Raw genomic sequence first — 18,277 nt, 5'->3', positions numbered from 1 at the left:
TTATTTGTCCTTTAGATGCCCTCGTGAGACTTGTCTCAAACTTTGTGAATGCTGCTGCGATGATTTGGGTGAGGGGCTGCATGTGCACAGCCCACCTGTGACCTAGCATCCCAGGGAGGATTGGATGCTGCTTGTCTTCAAATAAAACTGCTTTCAGATTCCTCTTCCATAGGAATCAATATCAGGATGGCAGTATTATAGCTGTAGTACTGGTTTCTGTCTGACTAGCTTAGAACAAGAAATAAGCAGGTGCTCTTTGATTACTTGAAAATAATAAAGTAAACATTTGGTTTGCTAAACAAATGGCTTTAGAAGCTTACAATCCATCTGCGCTCGGCTGCCTAACACCCCCACACAAAACAGCAACTGAAGGATTGTGTTTATGTGTCAGGCCTTGCAAACAAGTTTAAAAAGCAAAAAAAACCTCTTTGCCAGGATTTAATCATTCTAACTTAATGCAAATTAATTAGTGCTGGGTTCTATAGACCTGGTAGTATCATCACACAAGGGCAACGGTATTCTCGTGAAAGCATTGGGAGCTTGTGCTCTCATACCACATAGAACTGATTCTTAAATGTATGTTGCACTAATTTTTTCTTCAACCCTTCAATTTGATGCTGTGAGAACAGCTGTTTTTTTTTCTTTGTTTTCCTTTTTACTGTCATGTAGAGCTTCTCTCATTTAACAGGACTGAATTGTAAGGTTACCCTTCAGTCTGAATAGCATATGGTTATAATGCTTGATTCAGAGAAAGATACAGTGTCTCCAAAATGTACTTTATTCTAAATTATTTATTTATAGAGGCAACCTTAAACCCAAGTTGTGCTGCAAAATATCTTAAAAAAAAAAAAAAAAGAAATTAACAAACAGTAAGTACCCCTAAATTTTATTGGGCTGTGATGTGTTTGAGGTCTCTGATGATGTCCTCTGTCCTTGACTTCTACAAAGAATAAACACTTTTAATGTATTTCTAATGGAAAACCAGCTAGTTTATCTTGATATCACACTCTCAAATATTAATAAACCAAGTGCTATCCTGGGTCACATCATGAGTCTAAGTACTATTGTGAGTCGAGCATTGGCAAAGGAGATGATGGCTGAGGAGCAGCAGGAAGTAACCGAGAAATACTTCTAGTTGAGGATTTTCTCAGCAAATGGCTGGACCATCACATTTAACAGACCTTTACCTGTTTTCTGTGAATTTGTCTAAACTCTTTAGAAATCATTTATGCTTTTGCCTTCCACAGCATGCTGTGTCAAGCAGTTCCAGAATTTAAATAGATGTGATGAGAAATAGCATTTTCTATTGTTAGCATAAAGCCTACTGCCTGATAATTTCATTTCCTCGCTTTGAACAGTAACAGAGAGTAATCATAACTTCTGTGATTTTACAGATATTTATTTATATGTCCATTAGTTGTTTCTCTTTTTTTGGACTATAAGGTCCCTGTCAGTACTTAAAAATCATCTTTTCACCTATGATTGTTTGTACAAACAATCATTATATATATGCCAAGCCATTATCTTAAGGGCCATACAGTTATGGGCAAATTATAAGCTGACTTAAAAAAAAAATATGGAAGGTGATAAATATAACATAGGAGGTATCTATAACAAAGGAGATCAATATACAAAAGACAGTTTCTAATATAGATTTCTATTCTTTGTGGTAATACATTATTTTCCAGCCCTTAAAGAAGAAGCATTCAGTACTAAAGAATGAACTGCCTTTTAAAAAATATTCTAACACAGTTTATGTGCATAAGATTTCAGTGAAGTTTAATTTCAAAGGATATTAGATACATCACCAAAAAATCACTTCTCAAACAGTGCTGTTTAAAATTATTCAAGGATCCATTTTAAATTAAGTTTAATTCATAATAATTGCACTTAAATATGCATTTATTTTCAGAAATAAGGATTTTGTATCAACAGAGTAGCTGCCTTCACTTTGGAGACAGATTTCTTGCTGAGAGAGCTCTGCATCCAGGATTTAGGTGAAAATTCAGAATTAATTATCTAAAATTAAGTAACAATAGCTGTCTTATTGTACAGGGAAAGTTACAGAGAAGCTCCAGACACTTTGGCAGTGATAAATGTGAGGAAGAAGTGAAAACTAGAGTAGGATGTGAGGGTGATATTTTGTCTCTGGCCCAAGTTGACATAGAGAGTGGAGAGGGAATTGTGAAGATTTTTTGGGAAATGTTTAACTTCATTAATATTTAACTTCATTGGAGATGATAATTTATGACAAATGTTTATAAACATGTAATTGTAAAATTACTTTTACATTTTGTTTCTTTAAACAGATAGGAGCCATGGTAGAAATGTTGGGTGAATACAGAGGGAAAAACAACTAAAGACAGAGGATGAGCTATTTGTCCAGAGGACAGAAAATTATCTATAAGAAACATTTATGTAGATATTAAAGGGAGTTGGAGGGTGAAGGAAGGAGATGTATTTTTGGTTTTTTTAAAGATTGGTGCCTTTAGGTTTCTGTGGTTGAGAACTCACCATTGCATTCACACTACTGGCCTTATTGACATACAAGTTGAAACAAATTTTTTGCCCCATTTCCTGGGTAAAAAAACTTCCTTCTTGCTTGGGTACTGTTTTTGACTGTGGGTTGCTAGTAAATTTGGGGGTTTATTAATGATTTATTGGAGGGTATGTTATTGGGCTATCTTTATTCTGTTTAATTAGCTGCCAAGCCTTTTCCTGAAATATTTAGGCTATGTAGGTGGCTTTGTTGTGTTACTGTTGATCACCAGAACAGCTGGTCATCCTACGTGGATAACTGAGGTGGGCTTTAACACTATGTATTTCAATGGATTGTCAGATTTCCAATGGATTTTAAGGTGTAGAATTACCTTAATCGTTGGGTGGTACAATGTTCTTGATGGCCAGTAAGGGTTTATTTCTGGCCTATTTGTTGTATTTAGGAGTCAGCAAGAGCTCAGGGTCGGTCTGTTCTTGTGGAACTATTTGTAAAAATAAGGTAGCCATGTAATAAAGTAAATCAGTGGGATGGATGAGTTGTGGCAGATTTTTGTGCTTTTCAAGAGTAAACTAATGAAGAGGTAGAAAGCAGGCACATGGAAACCCTATTTGTGTCACTGTGGTTGTGGTTTACAGTTGATGGTAGGTTTAAGAGTACTGAGAGGACTGCACAGAGGATGATTATATGTTTTCAGTTTTCTTTTGATTAAGGTTTAGGTAGCAATAATATTTTTGCTAGTATTTCGGTCTTCATGAAGTATGAAGGTGCTGAAAATAATTTTGAAAAATCTTTATGTTTTCTAGTGGGTTTTTTTCCTAGTTAGTCTACGGGTAATGGAATTAGAGGGGTACCATACCTTTAAAAAAAGTATGAGTTGGAATGCTAATTGTGGAAGGTTTATGGTTATATAAGGAGATGTGTTGTTGTGTGTCAGAAATAGGTTGAAGTTTTTTTGAAAAGCAAAATGACAGAGTAGCTGAATATATAATTACATACAGGAATCAACCTCTTGGCCACATCTTTGTGGGTTAAACTGGGGGAGTTTGAGATAATAAAAGAAGTCAGAAAGACAGCAGACCTACCTTTTTAGTGGTTGTTTTACTGAAATAGGGTATTGGCAGTTTTCTACTAAAAAGGTACTTTAGTAAAGGAAATTCAGTTCTGGAGGCTGCAGGGAAAGATTTAAATCTTTTTCTTCTGAAGAAGACAGTGAGAAGAAGATAATGAGTCTTGGCTTTTTGATTTATGTTTACCAGTGTTGTATAATCTAATGGAATGCTTTTGGATTAGTGTTTAGTTTTTTTATTTTCTAGGATCCCAGGGGAAAAAAAAAGAAAAAGTGAAAAAAAAAAGTTTTATGAGTCCCCTGTGAAGTTGCATGGAGGCAAGGCAAGTGTTAATAAGGCAAGGTTAATGAAGAGAAAGCCTAGGGCACTGTTGAAGAAACAGTAAGGGCAGGTTGGATTTTTGTCAGATTTTGAAGATAAAAACTAGGTCTAGTAGACTATCACCTGCAATGATAACTAGTAGGAGGAATTAGAAGATGAAGTGATTGAGTTTGGCATTACCAACTAAGAAACCACCTCTGATTCACTGCACTAAGATAGTGCCAATATAGAGGTTGGTGGACAGGAGACTAGTGATAACTGTGGCTTCACAAAATGATAACTATAAGGTGTCTTTATGGATGTGACAGATGTGAGCAATAATAGAGACGCTACTCTAATCTCTCAGGTTTCTTTATAGAATTAGGAATTATAATAAAGATTTTGGCTAATATAGAGAAAAATGCAAACAAAGAAGGGAGCACCATGAATGGAGGTTATGGATTACTCTTTCATGCTTAACATCTGGCCAAATGTGGGCTAGAGAGGAGAAAGCTAATGAGCTGTACTGTCAGCAGTACAGCATCTAGCAAGGATTAACTGTATAAGGATTGAGTTATGAGGCAAATACCAAGGAATAGGCAAAAATTTCTCCAGTCAGAAATAGGAGTAGGTTGGAGACCAACAGAGGACTTAATTTTTTTTTTTAAAAAAGTGGTTTTTTTTCAGATATTGGTGAACAGTGAGGTTTCTGTAGAGTCTTCTCTGTTCCTACAGTGGTACCTTTTTAGATTCCAAGTCTTTGTTGTAATCCTAATATAAACTAATATGATTAATATTAGCAGCTGCTAATATGAAGTCCTTATTCTTATAATAGGGTGCTTTTCACTATGAATTAGGCACTCAGACACTCTTGAAAATCCCATAAGGTAGTCCATGCAACAGGTTGTTTCCCTATTAAAGTAATATAGCACTGGGATTTGCTTGTTGCTGCTAAAATTTCTTTCCCCTACCCATTGACAACCTATTTCCTAAATACATTGCTCCTTTCAGCTCTATGTACTTACCTATTTGATTGCATTTGACTGTAAATTGTAACTGCTAGAATTGAAGATAATAAATAGCAAAATGAAATGGAAAAAGACCCAGCCCTTCCTCTTGTCTAGGATATTACTTTTCTAAGCTATAAGAAAATACTGGCAGAGTTTATAGATTTTTGGATTTAAATCTTTATATGAAAGAATTCAACATACTCAGAAAGTAGATTTCTACATTATCTTTTGTAAAAAACATAAATTGCTTCAATTTTAGCTCAGTTTATCTAAGTATTTGCAAGTATGAAGGTACAAAAATACTTTGAAGAAGAAATATTTTTTAAAATAAGTCTAGTTTCAGTGAATGGAGTGTGCCATCCTTATGTTAGGGTGCAACTTAAAGAGGTCTTTTGTGCCATATAAATCACTTTGTTTTCTGAGTCCTAAATCCATCCTTGTTTTACGTAGTAAGTTTCTATTAGTTTTAGTTAATTACAAAAGGATGCAAATTCTTCCATATTTCTGCCTAGTTTTTGGCTCAGACAGATTGTGTGTTTCATAATCAAACTACAGTTTCAGCAGGGATTTATTTCAGTGTTAGGTGCTGTCAGTCCAGAGATTTTATTGCTGTTCAACAAACCAGAAAGCAGCACAACTATTTGAATCAATTATTTGTTATAAATTAGTTACATGTATTATCTGCTGTTGTATTAAATCATAAGCCCAAACAAAAATATTGAAATATAGATAAATGTTATCAATATATAATTGAATTATAAGGAAACCCAGTTTTATAAATATATATATACACATATAGATATACATATATATATATCTATATCTATATATATATATATCTTCCCTTATACTGCAGTTGTGGTTTATGTTCATTAGTTTGCAAACTCCCAAAGCTGTTACAGTGAGTGCTGTTATTCTCAGGCAGGTATTAGCACATGAAAATGTGAGGCAATTTGCTTCAAGCCAAGAACAGTCCAGTCCCGGGACTGCTGCCATGCAAACTCCTGCCCCTATACATTAGACTTCACATTCTCATCATTAAAGACTGAAAAAGATGGCAATTGCTTTCTTCAGTGCATTCTATATCCATCTAGCTGCTTTCCTAGATATTTACAGAGATTTTCAGTGGCACAGGGAGCCACTGAAAGATAAACCAAGTCTTCCCTTGGGAGCAGTGCTAAGGTAATGTGGACATCCTTCAAAGCTCTCTGCATGGAGTTTGTTTCATTTTGCACAGGAATATTTGCCTTGTTGCTTTCAGAATACCTGGAGTTTTTTCAGTGCTTTATCTGATGAAGTGAGATGCTTGTAAGAACAGCCTCTAGGAATACTGGAGTCTCTTTCCTGTCATTACCAACTCAGACTAGTAGTTAGCTGCACTTGTGGTGGGGGAAGCACAGTTCTCTGAAATCAAAGACTTTCACACCTTTCATCTCAGAAGGGATCTCACAGCTACCCAGGAAAGGTCACCAGGGTACCTCTAGTTGAATCAAGAAAAGATGGACCCTTCTGCAGGCATCTGATGAGTCTGAGCTCATCTAGGAAGGAAACTTGACTTACACCCTCATGAAGGATGCCTTAGAGAACAACACATCCTGCAACGCTGAGGCAGTGTAAGCAATAAGCTTATGCAGGGACATAAAATGTCATTGTTCATTGCCATTATCTTCATTGTTAATATAACAGATGAAACAGGGTCAGGTGGAAATATAAATTGATAGAGATATTAGAGGCTTCAGAGAGATATGAATGCCCTGTCTTGCAAACCAGCTGCTATCTAGTGAGTGCTCTCTCTGAGCAGTGCAGGGGACATAGGGCAGGCACTCAAGCCTTTGGCTCTGGAGCTTCCCAAGGCACTGCAACAGGAGTGGGCATGTGCTCCAGGAAGGCTCTGGATGGAGGATGTTCTCCTAATTCCACCAGGGTTTAGCTCTAGTTTATGATTTTCTAAAGAACTCTTCCATCTGAATAACTGGTAATTAATATGCTGGAGAATACCTCTTGAAAAGGCAATTGTAAACAAAGAGGGGACTCCTGTCCTTCTCTTCCCTCCTCTCCCTTCTTGCCATAAGCTGACCTAGAAATTAATCTAACATTGTATTTAATAAAAGCATTAGAGGATGGTCAGGGATAAAACAGAGCATCACTGAAAGAAAAGGTTACTTAAAATTATTCTGTCCCAGGATTAGGACCATCAGGGGAAAATGCATTTTTATTAACAGAAAGAAACAGCTTATGCATATCTGGAAGGAAAACAGAGCCAAAGCTCAAAAACATTAGGAAAATTGCTGGGAAAGCAAATCTAGAAGATACATTGTTTTCTATGGAAAGACTTCCAACAGAAACTCATAAAATTGTTCAGGTATGTAACTACAGAACCTGAAACAAGATCTGGTGTCCAAAAGTCTTGTGAAATGTTTTCAGGTAGCTAGCAATTAGAATGCTTTGGCTAACTGCTATTTCAGGTTGCTTTTAATTTTAAGACCTGAAAATATTTTTTCTGGAAAATTAAAAAGCAAAGGATTGGTGCGACATGCTGATAAATATGCCATCCTAACACAACTAGAATGTTTTATGTGAGCTATTTAAACCTCTTGGATTTTAAAAATAAAACATAACAGGAAATTATTTATAGTTTTGAATTTTGATGATTTTTTCTGAAAAGAAACAAACAATGGTGATAGTAACATAGGTCTGCAGAGTAAATTGAATCTGCACTTGAATCAAAACTTTCATCATCTGAAAGTTTAGGCAGTTTCTCTGCTCTTAACACAGTGAATGGCAGTACCACAGGGAAGTGAATGAACAAGAAAAATACATATATTATGCCCTCTGTTACTTTCTTCCACATAAGAAAATAAATATATTTCAGAGTTCTGAGAAGTTGCAGAAGCTATAAAGAACTGAGAACGAACAATTCCCAGTCAGAGCAATCCATTAAGAACTGCTGAAAGCAGACCACCTACACACTGTTTCCGACAAAGAGGGGAAAATAGATTTTGTCAGTGCTGTAACAGTTCAAAAAAGAGTATTGGAAGCAAAAGATTTATATGACTGCAATAGTTGCAGAGATTTTTTTTTTTTGAAAACTGTTTGTCCTGAATTATAGCTGATCAAATGTGTTAGGCTTTACATATACTTCTTAATGGCCTTAGATACATAATGAAGTGCACTTTAATGAGTAGTGATGGGTGTACCGTGGTGCTACTGGGAGCCAGTCAAATAAAGTGCTGGAGTGGAGAAGAGACTGATAGAAAGCTACTAATGAAACAACAACTGTGTTAACCTAGATGCTTCTCCGCAAGATATGAAATTAAGTCACTTTACTCCTGTGCCCAAAGTACTCCATATAAACCCAAAAAGAAACAAAAAGAGAGATATTACTGTTCCTCTCCACAAGTGCAATATGTAAACCAAACTTCTTAGTTACAGGAGGAGAACATGAGGGATGATTTAGGAAGAGGCCAAATTCTTCTAGTTATAATCTTCTGGCAGCTTTAGCAATGACTGGCAGACCTGATGAAACAGAGATACATTGGATTTTAAGCCTGACAAGGATGAGCACAACTTGTAAACACCATCTGCAAGATGTCCAAACCATTGACATTGCAGAATATGTCCCTGGTTCTGCACTGAAACAGAATCTCTTGTTTCATCCTCGTAAAAGTAGTCAACTCTAAATCATTTCTGAATGTAATAAATACACTACAAATAAAAACAGCACCTGGCACTTCTCTGGATAAATTAAAGAATTCAGCATACAGCATGATCGTGGTGTTTTCGTGACACTGTTTCAGGCAAACAAAGCAACACAACTTGCAACTTGCCCAGAAAATAAATGTCAGGGTTGCCAAGAAATGGTTGCTATTGCTAGCAATATGAATTACAGACACACTATTTTCTCTGAAATCTTAGATTGTGGTTGTTAAAATATGTTTGTTTTAATATTATATTCATAGTTACTGAAATAAAGGGAATTTGATTTGGTATTTGAAAGGGAATTTTGACCTGTTGGAATGGGTCCAGAGGAGAGACACCAGAATGATCAGAGGGCTGAAGCACCTCTCCTATGAGGACAGGCTGAGAGAGCTGGGGCTGTTCAGCCTGGAGAAGAGAAGGCTCCGAGGACATCTTCTAGTGACTTTCCAGTACCTGAAGGAGCTACAGGAAAGCTGGGTAGGGCAGGTAGTGACAGAACAAGGGCTAATGGCTATAAGCTGGAAGAGGGAAGATTTAGAGTAGATACTAGGAAGAAATTGTTTCCTGTGAGGGTGGTGAGACACTGGAACAGGTTGCCCAGAGAAGGTATGGATGCCCCCTCCCTGGAAGTGTTGAAGGCCAGGTTGGATGAGGCTTTGAGCAACCTGGTCTAGTGGAAGGTGTCCTTGCTGATGGCAGGGGGGTTGGAACTGGGTGATCTTTAAGATCCCTTCCAATCCAAATCATTCTATGTTTCTGTGATTCTCTGATTATTCTATGATTCAGGGGGCGGGTGGGAGAAAATGTTATCTCATCATCTCAGAAGTGTCTGCCACGCCAGGTGAGAAAGCCAGTTATGTGAAGTATTTTTATGCTAACTCATGCAAAGGCTCTTGCACCAAACTTTTTAACCTCCAGCTCCCAAATTTGTGCCATATGCTTGCTTGTGATTTTTGAGGTCTGTGGCTACACTGGTGACTTGGAAGGATAATTGACATCAGCAGTTCGTGCTGCAATTTACTCTTTCAGTGCTGATTATTTGCCCTGGTTCATGTGTCACTTTCTTCTGTCAAAATAAACAGATCTTGGCAATAGCTGTCCACACTGCGTGGTGTGACAGATCATCCTCACAGTGTGTTTTTCAACAGTAAAGGAATATCACAATGTTATATATTTATATAAGTATGTTTATAAGTTTATAAGAAGATTCCACTGGTCTTGCAGATGTCAAGGACAAGTCACACTGACATGGGTGGGATAAGAAACCCTCTGAGGCTTGGTCACAATTAATCCTCTTTGTACATTAGATGGTTTTGTGTTTCCTTTGGGATACTCAGAGCTGTGTTTTGAGGTGTAGACTTTCTGCCCAGTGTAGCTATTTGTACACAAATGCATCCCCATATGTTTTTCAGCCATAATGCTGGTATGTGCTGTTGAAAGATCTTGGCAGCTGAGTATACAGGTCATAGAATATGTATGTGTCAGACCAATCTGAAGAAATAACCCATGTGTAGGTGACAAAGACATGGGTTTTCAATAAGAAAATTCAACCTACTAGTTCAAGTTTCGCAAAATAGATATATTTGCAATATGTAACTACATATGTATAATATACGTAGGTACAATGTATGTATATATGGGTATGTTTGAGGCCTGAAAAAAAAAGGTATTTTCCAAAGTCAGGCCTTTTAAGCTCTTGCTGGCAGGGCAGGATCATTTTCACTACTTTACAACACAGATATCTCCACCTGAACTGGTTGACTTAATGGAGATTCAGACAATGCAGTCGAGAGTGTATGGCAAGATTAATCTCATCTTTAAAAAGTCACCTCAAACAGGCTGGATCAGTTTGGTGCTGGAAATGCCTGTTTCTCTAATTGACTGAAAAAGGAGTCTTCAGTGATGAACTCACTTGTGTCTAAAATTAGACAGGAGGAATTCCCTCCATATTGCTGACTTTGCTGCAGATTGCTGACTAAAATCTTCCATACACAGTACAAATTTTAGGTCTAATTTTCCACTATACTGCCTCTTGAATAGTTATTTGTGCATGTGTAAAATGAGGCTAACTGACTACTAATTTTAAACAGAAGCTTTAACTGCTTGGGGTTTTATATTTTAAAAAATCCTCATTTGATGCAACAAGTTCCTCTGAAAGGCACTGTACAGAACTGGGCCCACTGGCTCTCATTTGGGACCTCAGCGGTGAGGTGTTTAACATGTAATTAGCATTGATTTCTGACCAATGCCTTATGCTTTGCCAGTTCCCAGCCATCGGTGCTATGTTGGCAATGGCACGGAGTACAGAGGGACGGCAAAGACAACCATTTCTGGACACAGCTGCTTGCATTGGGATTCAGACTTGCTTTACCAAGAGCTTCATGTGGACAGCGTTGAGAAAGCAGTGCAGCTTGGCTTGGGGCCATTCTCTTACTGCAGGTGAGAAATGTTCACATTTACCCTGTATTTGGAAATCCAGAGATGGATGTATTGTGGAAGAGAGAAGGGCCAGGAACATCAAAGCAGGTGTCATCCCTGTCTTGGAAAAGCTGGATGAGCTTTAACAGCCTGACATGAGGGATGTAAGTGTGCAGAACATTAGGTCTGGTAGACAGGGTAAATAAATATTTGGGTCTGCCAAGAGAAGCTCAGACACAAAATGATGTTGAAAATTCAAGGTGTTTTTTTCCTGGGATTTTTTTTTTTTTCCAAATGAAACCATAGTGCAAAACTTTTGAAATTATTCAGAAATGACTATCCAAAAGCAGAAAAAAATGCCCAAACTGAAATAGTTAAATTTTTATTTCTAATTTTTAAATGTTAAAATATGTAACAGAAATGAAAATATTTTCAAAACTGAAAAGTTATTATAAAATGAAATATCAAAGCAATATACTTCAATAATATTGAAATGAGATGTCAAATTTCTTTCCTAGATTTCTTCCAAAGCAAAATTATTGCAAAATAAGATTTCATATTGTTTCAATTTTGATTGAACCACACATATGATGAATTGTATACCTCCTATACTTTCTGCTGTTATTTCAGCTATAATGAAAATAGTTTGTGGTATATAGATTTGTGCTTTCACCTCAGTCACTTTATGTTCCCCCCTTCTCTGAAATCTTCATGAGACCAATGGATATCCACAAATAAAGGAAATGTTTCTATTTAGAGAGAATCCTGGAGATGAGCAAGGGCTAGAATTGGCAAACCTTAGATGGTTCTCCATAAATTACTGGCTGATGCCTTGTTGGATTTTTTTTTTTTTAATGGAAGCTAGACCAGTATTTCAGGAAGGTCAGAATGCACTGCACTTCCTAATTCATTTGGTGATAATAAGCACACATGCATGTGGAAAATAGCTCTCCTTCACTATCTAACATGAACTAATAAAGAGTCCCTTCACCCTCCCTTAACCCAGATCAGCTTGCTTTCCAAGGCTTAGTCCTCATTCAAGAACTTAAGTATGAGATTTTTGATGTCCCAGTACATCGTGCAATTTATTGGGCACATACTTTATACTTTGATAAATCTTGATCCCTTCTATTTGCATCATTTAAGCACAATATTAACTTGCAGATTTGAAATGCAAAGAACAAAATGGTGTAGGAGCTGATGTGTTCATGTTCTGTAGAGCTGAGAAAAAAGCTTTTCACTTTTTTGTCAGCTTGTTACAGTTTCTGGGGATGTCTCTGCTACACTATATAATCCTGCAGATTTCTTCTTCTTCAAATAGTCTAATTTAGAAACATTGTTGGCGGAAGATGACTCAACCGCTGTTGCTTCTTCAGTTCTGAGAATTTGAAAGTGCTTTAATCTTTTTTTGAAGAGCAGTCAGATTAAAAATTAAAAGTACTGAAGAATCTTAAAATAATAGATAGTGTTTCTGATAAATCCAACTGAAAATAGAATTACTGTTTATCTGGAGCCCTGAATGACCTTGTCTATTTTTCTTGGCCTACTGAAGATCTTTCCGGGTCTTCAAAGTTTCTCTATGTTTTTGGAGGAGTAAACTGGGCAAATTTCCGGTTACCTTAAGGCATTGATAAAAACAATTAGGCTGTACCATAATGGAATAAACCAAGACCTGTTTAACATCAAAGTAACAAAGGGCTAATCTGATTCACATATTCTTTTTTTTTTTTTTTTTTTTTCTCCATTTGAGGAATACAGTATTTTCTTGAAGTAGTCTTTCATTTCCTCAGACTCTCCAGGGAACGTGAACTTGAGCTTCTCAAATTCATTTTTGCTAGCTATTCTTGTTAGGGATTTTCTATGAATCTACCTATGCTGGGATTTCCTTGCTTAAAAAAATTATCTAAAAAAGGAATCTCTCCCATGGGATTTAGTCCTGAAAATAGCAGAGCTGATCTCTGTTAAAGTGCTTCAGTGTGGGCTGTATTTAAACTGTATGAACATGCTCATGCATCCAAATACTTGTAGGCAAATTTTACAGGTATTTAGTCATGTGTCTGTATTTCATGTCCTAGAGAACCTTAGACTTGGTTAGCTTAAAGCACGAAGAATGCTACTGAAAGGCTGCTCACCCATTTAGGGTTTAGCAGGTGCTTCAACACTTTGTTAGATGTCCCAAAAGCTGAGAGTCCTGTCAGACCTCTGCATGGTGCAGAAGAAAAAGCAGAAAACCTCCTGGAAGCTTGGAACAGTGCTGTGGTTAATGCTTGCAATTCACTCTCCTCCTGAATTAATTAGAAATCCGGATGATGATGAGAAGCCATGGTGTTACATCATGAAGGACAACAGTCTGTCTTGGGAGTATTGTGACATTCCATCTTGTGGTAAGTAAAGGCTCTCTTAAAATCCATGTTATGAATGAATGAAGAAAGATACTAGAACAAGCTTTCACTGTATAATTTTGAATGTTCTACTGTTCCAAGGAGTACTGAATATTTTACTCTTTGCAGTAAATCCAACAACAACAAACTTCTTTGGCATTTTTTGGAGTTGTGATATAGTCTGTGATTTTTGTCTTGAAATACTGTATAACAGTGGTATCACACTACTGCTTTCAGTCAAAATTATCCCAATATCACCAAATTTTCTGCTAGAACATGCAAGATATCAGAAATGACTGACGTTTTGGTACAAATTGTCATCACTCAGGGAATTATGGACCCACAGAAATGAATGGGCCTCTGTGATCAAATAGAGGACAGGATCCTAAAGATGCGTGAGACATAGTATTAATTCCAAAAAGTAAAGATTCTGTTCTTCCCCTAAATTAATATTTAACCATTATTAATGTTGAATCTGACCTTTAGAACAAAGTTGTAATCTGAAATGTCAGTATATAAAGTGATCCTTTTAATTTCATTTTATAGTTCTAATGCATTTGGTAGGTAATACTAACACAAGTGTCCTAGTCCTTGTTATTGAAATGGCAAAGCTCAGTCCAGAATCTGAAAATGAAGATGTGATGTATAATACATTCTATTGTGCCTGTTTTGGTACTCAAGGTCATATATATGTACTGATAAATGAAACTGTCTGGGAATGCTTACAGATGCATTTAATTTACACTAGTACATGGTACAGCCAGTGTTGGAAATAGGCATAGCTTTAAGTCTTACAAGTCTCCTGAGGAACTGAATGCGATTCAGTTGTATGTGAATGTTTAATGATAATATAATGAACCTTTCTTTTGAAGACTCCTATAAAAGTTCCAGTCATTAGAAATCACAAGGATTTATAGTCTGATGCCATATTGCTTTATATCTCAGCAAGCAGGGAAAGGAGGCCACCAGTTCCAGACAATGTAGATAGTTTTGCAGTTACCAGAAGACCATGTGGGAGAAGACACAAAAAAAGAAGTTTTGTGAGACCTAGGATTGTTGGAGGATCTTCATCTCTGCCTGGATCTCATCCCTGGACAGCAGCTATATATATTGGAAAGAGTTTCTGTGGTGGAAGCCTTATTCAGACTTGCTGGGTTGTGTCAGCAGCACACTGCTTTGCTAACAGGTAAGCTTGTCCATTAGTATGACAGTAGGCTCTTTCCTTCTCAGAGTCACTGACTGCCTGTGACTCACAACAAACCTGAACTGAGACAAGTAAGAAAGAAGATGAGATTATAAAACACCAGTGTTTCAAAAGGAGTTTCTGCCTATTTGAATGCCGTTCATGGGCTAACAAATAGCTTGGAGTCCTATTATCTCACAAGCCCTTATCTTGTTCCTTAAGGAGCCTCAAAGAAGCTAAATGACCCAACTGAAGGAATAAGGTAGTGCTGAGCAGGACATAGATTGGGAGCTTGCATGGGTAGGCATCTGCAAGAGGATATAAGTATTTATCTTCTTCTCAGTTACCTTTTTGAACATTTATGCCTGCTTTGAGGTGTAACAGAGATGACTATGCTCACTGCTGTGTTTTGTTCAAAAAGGCTGAGACAGCCAAGTAGTGATTTATTAGAGACAATAAATTATAGGTAGTTGACACAAATAGAGTGGGCTGAGCTTTAAAAAAAGACAAAAGGAAGACCTGAGCTGTTTAAATTTTTGAGGCCCATTTCCTTGAGAGGTGTTTTGTTTTTTGGGGGGCATTTTTGTCCTCCAGCTGTGGGACACTGGAGAAAATATTGACTATAGGATGCTCTTACTTTATTCTAAGTAGTTCATTTGCTACAAATGCTGAACACTTTCCCTGATTTCAGTTTGATCGCAGTGATGGGAAAAATATTGCATAATTTCAAACCCATTGTTCCTTTGCATAGTAAAAAAGCCAAGAGAAACAGAAAACCTCATGCCAGAATACATACACTGATAGCTTGTAAAGCTAATAATACCATTGTGAATGCTGTACTGAAGCATTTGGAGCTCGAGCCACAACGCATTTGTTTTTCAAATGTTGTGAAATAGCTACTAACTTTGGCAGCTATTCAGGACATTTCCACCCACTTCCAGCTGGTGGTTTGGTACATACAGATTTTCCTTAATTGCTGCATTGTAATTTGCATTATTCCGTATGTTTAGTACCTCTGAGTTAGCCACAATTTCAACTCTTTTCCACTAGGCGACAATAGATACCTGTGCAGCCAACTTTCTCTTCCCCAGCCCCCCTCTCTTTCTGTAACCCCTCCTGTTTTAGTTCTTTTCCCAAATAAACCACGTGTAAGTCATAGAGGAACCATTCACTAACTTTAAAATCTATACTAAATACTATCCTGGGAAGCAGACTTCCACTCAGTTTTAACAAGCCTGAAATCTGATTTTCAAGGCAGTTGGTTTATCCCTGCAAGAACCCTGAGAAAATCCTGGCCTTACATATCAATCAAAGAATATTTTATTGTCTTCTTGTTTTCCAGTCACAGAAAGATTAACTTTGCACTTTCCTTTGTTAATTATAAGCACAGTTATTGTTGCAGGGTAGCTGCTGGCTCTATGTGCTACAATTAGCCAGAACTTCTTTCCTCTAAGTACATGACTTTTGATCATTGCTTTGTGCTCAGTACTGGAGAAGACTGCACAGTGCTTTTGTATCTGATGGGTGCTGCTGACACACAGGAACACAACTGGGGAAACTTTGCAATAATGTTGGGCACTCTGCATCTGTACATGAAGGTGACAGCAGATGTTTTCTGCTCCGACACTGGGTACCAAAACATATGATTGCTCCAATGTTGAAGACGCTAAGTTCATTGTAGGCTTATGCACATGCAAATTGAATTGGTTTTAAAGCAAGAGTGAAATTTGAATTATGTTACTTTCAAAGACAGAGAATTTACTGTCTTTACAAACACTTCCTGATTTTTTCCAAAGGTCCCTTTTTTCCCTGCTGTTCTACTAGTTCTTGTTAGTTGTCTATCCTAGGACACTGGGTATGAGAGAACTGAAGTCTTTTTAAAATAAACAACCAGTGGCTGTAAAATCTGGCATGAATTACAAAACCTGTATTCTCCTCTGAATTTGGTTTTCACTGTTAGATCAGCGTGCTGTTGGAACCTTCCTCCACCAAGTTGCTTTTGATTCTAGACAATGGTTTTAACATAGATAAATCTAATCTAAGAGCAGAAGAGGTGACAACTCGCAGGTGGAAGCTGCCCAGATGTTCCTGAGTTATTAGTTTGCCAGCACCTTTAAAATCTTGACCCATGCCTGTAATATTTTTAAAAGTCTTGTTTCCCAGAGAAATGAGATATCCACCACTGACTCATCTTTTCTTCCCTCATTTCTTCCCCAGTAATTTTTGCACTCATTGGCAAAGTCTGGTCAAAGTTGACACAGTTAAGTTTCTAGAACAAGAAGAGCTTGCAGCCCCTGAAGATGCTTGTCAGCCAGGCAGCAGCTAGGCAGCAGTGCATGCACTTGCCTTTTACTTCTGTTGAAGAGGCGTGGCCTTTAATTAGGCTAATCAGGACCCACAGAGCCTGGGACTCACTGTAACATTAGTCACCTTTTCCCTGGCTCACAGTAGGTAGGAAGCCTGGAAAACAGGTCAAGGAATTATGAGAGGGTGGTGGGGCCTGAGGTTATTACAGTTCATGGGACACAGACATTGGAAATTTGATTTTGTTTCTCCTGCTAATCACAGAATTGTTTGTTCTCTCTTTTGCATTACAGTCCACTAAAATCAACTATTACAGTAGTTCTGGGTCAGCATATATTTAATAGAACAACTGATGTAACACAAACATTTGAAATAGAGAAATATATCTTGCATCCTCAGTATTCCGTATTCAATCCTACTGAACATGATATTGGTGAGTACTTTTGTTCTTACAGTTTTATTTCCTGTTTACTCAAGTTAGTTTCAAATTGTCAAAAACTGTCTTTTTAGTGGAAAAATCATTGGCATTAGGAGAAGCTTCTGAGCGCAGAGGCTTCATAGTTCTAACGGAGTTATAAGAGCATCTGAAAGCTAGACAAATTCAGAGGAGAAATAAATTGCAAATTTTAAATAATTATGATAATTAGCCTTTGGAGCAATTTGCCTAAATGTATGGCAGATTCATCATCACTTCAAGTCTTTGTGGGGTTAGGCATTTTTTTTCAACTGAACCAGAAACTGTGGGCTTGATGCAGGAATTACTTGGTAAAATTCTATTGTCTGTATTATACAGAGGATCTGACTAGATGAATATAATAGCCCCATCTGCTCTGAAAACCTATGTTACTAAGAATCATTTGTTATACTGAGACAGGTTTAAAAATCAGCTGTCTTATCAGTCAAAAGTTAAATGCCCTTCTGATTGACCTTCTAACATGAGTCAGAATCACAATGGAACAGCAACTTGCTTCATATTTTCTGATCTGCTCCTGTGGAAGAGCACCCCAGGGTATCAAGCTGTGTGAGCACTTTGTCTATGAGACTATTTAATAGCCTGACATCAGAGGTATCTCAGGTCAGGCATGTACTGTCTTTTTAATCCCAGGTGGGGAATATTTTCTGCTCTGTAGCAAAAAACATTCAGATACTGTGATGGTGGAAGCTCTGTCACAGCATATCAGGAGATGAACTGGATTTGGGGTATTACTCTGCTCTGAAGTATCCTGCTGTAGACCACTGTTGACACTCTGGGATCTTCTAACTTTCTGAATCATTCTGAAAATTGTCATGCCTCACCAATATGCAATGTCCAAATCTAGGGTGAGCTGAACATGGAGTTCCTAAGATGTGCCCCACTGCAACCAAACAAGCAGGCAGAAACTGGGGGGAAAGATGTGGGAGCACGTTCTGCCCTG

At 37.4% G+C, this 18,277-nt stretch overlaps 1 protein-coding gene across 1 annotated transcript in view; it reads left to right on the top strand.

Moving 5' to 3' along the window:
- Nucleotides 1-18,277, top strand: part of HGFAC (HGF activator) — a 41,503-nt gene that overhangs the window by 18,153 nt on the left and 5,073 nt on the right. The window contains exons 8-11 of the mRNA XM_010173408.1: nucleotides 10,841-11,015; nucleotides 13,293-13,378; nucleotides 14,321-14,561; nucleotides 17,156-17,295. Coding sequence (XP_010171710.1) covers nucleotides 10,841-11,015; nucleotides 13,293-13,378; nucleotides 14,321-14,561; nucleotides 17,156-17,295 — 642 coding nt within the window. The remainder of the gene's footprint in view (nucleotides 1-10,840; nucleotides 11,016-13,292; nucleotides 13,379-14,320; nucleotides 14,562-17,155; nucleotides 17,296-18,277) is intronic.

The sequence above is a fragment of the Antrostomus carolinensis genome, unplaced genomic scaffold (assembly GCF_000700745.2).
Source record: "Antrostomus carolinensis isolate BGI_N321 unplaced genomic scaffold, ASM70074v2 scaffold7488, whole genome shotgun sequence".
Lineage (NCBI taxonomy): Eukaryota > Metazoa > Chordata > Aves > Caprimulgiformes > Caprimulgidae > Antrostomus > Antrostomus carolinensis.
Note: the sequence above shows the minus strand (reverse complement) of the source record. Positions and strands in the feature narration are given on the sequence as shown.